The sequence below is a fragment of the Manis pentadactyla genome, chromosome 16 (genome assembly GCF_030020395.1).
Source record: "Manis pentadactyla isolate mManPen7 chromosome 16, mManPen7.hap1, whole genome shotgun sequence".
In the NCBI taxonomy this organism is placed as follows: Eukaryota; Metazoa; Chordata; class Mammalia; order Pholidota; family Manidae; genus Manis; species Manis pentadactyla.
The window spans coordinates 43,804,444-43,809,878 of record NC_080034.1 but is presented as its reverse complement, the minus strand read 5'-3'; the positions used below and the strand labels follow the sequence as shown (position 1 = coordinate 43,809,878).

At 35.3% G+C, this 5,435-nt stretch overlaps 1 protein-coding gene across 1 annotated transcript; it reads left to right on the top strand.

Moving 5' to 3' along the window:
* The first annotated feature begins 4,099 nt into the window (after nt 1–4,099).
* On the top strand, nt 4,100–5,042 carry LOC118924132 (olfactory receptor 12D1-like). Its single transcript, XM_036908631.2, is given in 2 exon segments — nt 4,100–4,599; nt 4,601–5,042. Coding segments are annotated over 2 exon segments (921 nt in total). The 5' UTR covers nt 4,100–4,120.
* Nucleotides 5,043–5,435: the final 393 nt, after the last annotated feature.

The window sequence follows — 5,435 nt, the reverse complement described above, 5'->3', positions numbered from 1 at the left end:
TGGGGAGGATGGGTGGGAAGGGAGGGAAAGGGGAAAAAAGGGTCATTATGATTAGCATGGGGGGGCACACACAGGGAAGGCAGTATAACACAGAGAAGACAAATAGTAATTCTAGAGCATCTTACTATGCTTATAGACAGTGACTCTTAAGGGGTATGTGGTGGGGACTTGATAATAGGGGGATTCCAGTAACCATAATGTTGTTCATGTAATTGTACATTAATGATAGCATAAATAGATAGATGATAGATAGATAGATAAATGACTATAAGACACTGATGAAAGAAGTTCCAGAAAATACAAATAAATGGAAAGCTGTCCCATGCTCATGGACAGGACAAACTAGTATTCATGTCCAAACAATTTATAGATTGAATGCAATTCCCATCAAAATACCAATGATATTTTTCAATAAACTAGAGCAATGAATCCTACAATTTATATGGAACCACAAAAGTCCCTAAACAGCCAACACAATCTTGAGAAAGAAGATCTAAGCTAAGGGTATCACGCTTCTTCATTTCGAGCTATATTACAAAGCTACAGTGATTAAAACTATATGGTCATGGCACAAGACTAGATACATGGATCAAGGAACAGAATAGAGAGCACAGAAATAAATCCATGCCTATATGGTCAATTAACGTATATATGCAAAGGAGTCAAAAATATACACTGGAGAAAGACAGTCTCTTCAATAAATAATCTTGAGAAAACTGGACAGCTACTTGCTAGAGAATGAAATTGCATCACTCTCTTACACTACACATAGAAGTAAACTCTAAATGGATTTTATACCTAAATGTAAGACAGGAAAACATAAACCAGAAGAAAACATAGGTGGAATGTCAACATACACACACACATAAAAAACCAACCCAATTCAAAAGTGGGCATAGGACTGTTACATTTTTCCAAAACAACAACAACAACAACATCATATAGGTGGCCAAGAGGCAGAAGAAAAATGCTCCACATTACTAATCATCAGGGGAATACAAACGAAAACCACAATGAGCTGTCACCTCACACAAATCAGAATGGCTAGTATCTAAAAGACAAGAAATAACAACTTTGGGGGAGGATGTGGAGAAAGGGGAACAATACTACACTGGTGGTGGGAATGTAAACTGGTCCAGCCAATATGGAGAACAACATAGAGGTTGCTCAAAAAACTAAAATTAGAAATACCATATCATCCAGTAATTACACTTCTGCGAATTTACCCAAAGAAAACAAAATTACTAATTTGAAAAGATGTATGCACACCTATGTTTATTGCAGCATTGTTTACAATAGTCAAGATATGGAAACAACCCAAGTGCCCAAGAATAGATTAATTGGTAAAGAAGATGTGGTACATATATACAATGGAATATACCTAGCCATAAAAAAGAAGGAAATCTTGCCATCTGTGACAATGTAGATGATCCTAAAGGGTATCATGCTATTTGAAATAAGTCAGACAAAAAAAAATACTATATGCTTTCAGTTATATGTGGAATCTAAAAAACAAAACAAAGAAAAAAGAAGAGACCCATAATACTGACAACAGACTGTTGGTTACCACAATGGAGGGGAGTAAGGAAATTGCTGAAAGAGGTGAAGGGGTAAAGAGCTACAAACATCAAATTATAAAATAAATTAGTCATAGGAATGGAAGTACAACATAGAAAATATAAGCGATAATATTGTAATATCTTGGTATGGTAACAAAGGGTAACTACACTTACTGTGGTGAGTATTAGATGCATATATAATTATCAAGTCACTATGTTGCAAATCCGAAACCAATATATTTTTATCAACTATATTCCAATTTTAATAAGTGAGCTATTTATTGTAAAGGACTCAGAATAATAACTTACCCTGTAAGAACACAATAAATATATTTTATTGTTTATAATTTATAAATGTATTATACCACTGTATTATATTCATAGCATGTAACAAGGAATTACTAATGTGATCAATTTATAATGAATTTCCAAAAGCAACAAGATTGGACCTCAATAGAAAGATGGACAAAGTACATGGCACTTATAAATATTATTAGAATGCTTGAATAGATGTCAGATCACATAAAGATATTCCTTGGGTGAAGCAGATAGACTATTTTTACCTAAAGGATACAAGAAGAAGCAAGGATACACACTAGAGAGACCAGCCTCATTCCTCCAAAGAATATTGTGAAATTTTGGATCCAAAATTAAAGAAAAGTATTTAGGTTATTACCAACAGTGAAGAGTCAGATTTGGAAGGAACAAGCAATGCTACAAGTCTCTATTCACCTTTATTTGTTTTCCATAGACCCACAGTAATAAAGTGAATAGAATATTTATTATGCTGATGGACAGTGACTGTAATGGGATATGTGGTGGGGACTTGATAATGGGGGGAGTCTAGTAACCATAATGTTGCTCATGTAATTGTACATTGATGAAACCAAAATAAAATAAATAAAATAAAATTATCTTCTTATATGGATCAATGGGATGTGACTGTCCCCTAAACTTTAACTGTCATTACCAAATTTTGTTCCATGTTATACACAAAGTTTTTCTAAGAAAGTGTATTTCAAGCCTCCATTCAGGAAGAAAAATTAATTTAAGAAAGCACATGAAGCCATTGAGAATTAAGCTGTCCATGGTTCTGAAACTAAAGAGGCCACATAGTAAGGAAAATAAATATTAACAATGAAAAAAAGTGGAACTCAAAAAAGGAATTCTCAATGGGGAATCCCCACATAAGCAGGTATGGAAAGATATCCTGTTTATTCTTACAGCATTCCTTCTCAGACCCAAGAGAGAGTCTCTCTCAGGATTTATATATCTACAGAACTGTGGCTCATTAAAGGCAGGCATATCTTCAGAAAGAGAGGAAGAGGTTTTTGAGGATGAAGAGCTTATGTTTCAAATCCAATACGAACTGTCACTTCAACTATTTCTCTACTAATAGTACTGGCTAGGCATACAAACATGAAAAGCTTTCTTAGCTGTATTTGAACATTCAGTAAGGTAAGAGAATGAAAAAGGAGAGAGGATGGGGAGTTGCCCATGTTTTCTGGGCAACTTCCCAGTAAAAATTAAATTCCCAGGATTTAGAGCTGGCTTCTCATCATTTTATTTGTGGATGATGTAGCTTTTTTAAAAATTTTTATTGCCATATCTATTCTCAATTCAGGATGTCCAATTCTCTAGATATGCTCCAAATACATTAACTCTAAACACTGAAGATACAGTGAAATTAATTACTCAGTACAAATTATCCTGGTTTCTAATTTTCTTTAAGTGTTAGGAAAAGTATTTTCCCCCAATATATTTTTGGTACAGTTTGCGTTCATGGGCCTGCAAATTCAAAATTATATTTTGCATATCATTGGTGTTTTAAACAGGAGTGGGAAATTTTAACAATATACAAAATACATATGACTACCAAAGAAAGTTTCTCTGAATTGCTTGAAGCCAGACGTTCATGGAGGTGTAGTTGAAGTGACATAAATTCTCAAAGTTACCTCCAGCTATAAAGCCTTGAATCCCATAGTTAATCCACTCTCTGTTCTAGTCACATCAAATCTTTTCATTCCCTGCTCAATGATTTTCCAAACATTGAATGTTTCCCTTTTATGAGAAGCACTCTAATATCTTCATCTCTGTTGATATTTCCTTACAGTTCTTATTATTCTCTCCTTGTTATTTTTCTTATGTAAAAACCCTTTAGAATGTTTCTCCATAGGTCAAGAGACAGCAGTGTGGTAGAATACTTAAAATTTTTCCCTGTTAAAGCTGACAGGATGATGAAAGGAAAGTTGTATCAGATGATAGATATTCACAACCAGAGAAGATTGTAGACTGGCAACATGCTCTAAATCACTGGGGAAAGAAAACTATTAATGATGAATCAAATGAAAAAAAATCATTGAGATACAGTCTATAATGTACATGTAACCTTAATATTTAACCATTTAATAGTCCAAATACTGTAGAACATCTGATATTGGTACTATGTAAACAACAATGGTCACTCTCAAAATAATGTTATCTAGGTGGGAAAATACTCAGCTGGAAGGACTCTGATTTCTTTGGCATTCCACATATTATACTGCCTTTTCTTTTAAGGGATGCCAAATCACACATCAGTCACCAAATTTCTCCTCTTGGGAGTGACAGACATCCAAGTACTAGAGCCTTTTCTCTTCATGGTTTTCCTTGCAATTTACTTTGCAATTGTGGCTGGGAATGGAGTCATCCTGATGATTGTCATCTCTGATCCAAGACTCCATTTACCTATGTATTTCTTCCTTGGAAACCTATCATGTCTAGATATCTGCTTTTCTACAGTGACACTGCCAAAGATGCTGGAGAACTTCCTCTCTACACACAAAGCAATTTCTTTCGTGGGATGCATAAGCCAGCTTCACTTCTTGCATTTCCTGGGCACCACAGAGGCTGTGTTGTTGGCTGTGATGGCCTTTGACCGCTTTGTGGCTATCTGCAAACCACTTCATTACACTCTTATCATGAATCATCAGTGCTGTACCCATATATCTATCACTATCTGGATTATTGGTTTTTTCCATGCCCTGATGCATTCCATAATGCAACCTGTGGTTCTGTGGTTCCAACCATATCCATTACTTCTTCTGTGATGTTAAGCCGTTGCTAGAGATGGCCTGTGGGAACACTGACCTCAACCAGTGGCTGCTCAATACTGTCACAGCGACTATTGCCATGGGGCCATTCTTTCTAACACTTCTCTCCTATACCTATATTATTATCTATCTTTTCTTCAAGACATATTCTTGCAGCATGCTTCACAAAGCACTTTCCACTTGCGCCTCCCACTTCATGGTAGTTATTCTTTTCTATGTTCCTGTTGTGTTTACCTATGTTCGTCCTTCTTCAGGTAGTTCCGTGGACCAGGATTGGGTCATTGCCATTATGTACAGTGTGATCACTCCCTTACTAAATCCACTGATGTATACTTTGAGGAACAAGGAAGTAAAAGGAGCCTTGAGTAGAGTGGTCAAAAGGAGACTCTGACTTGAAAGAGATCTAGAGAAATCTTCCAGCAGCATAAATAAAAAGTCAAGGAAAATGTTGAGATATTAAACTATACCTCATTTTCAAACTGTCCACAAATGTATAGCAGACGAAATCAGATAAAGAAAAAATAAACAGGAAATTCCAGTCTAGTTTTATTAAACAATGACTCTATAGATAATATAAGGGAAACTTTTAAAAATGGGACCTGGCCACAGAATCCTAATGCTGAATTTGTTTGGGGTATAGCCGTTAATAAAAGTCATTTGTCATGTGTTCTTACATATTTCTTAACAAAATGAGACATACAAATATGCCTATATATTACCCATGTATTAGATAGTTGGATAATACTTAGGCCATTTATCCGTGTGGTCACTTTGTTAACGTATT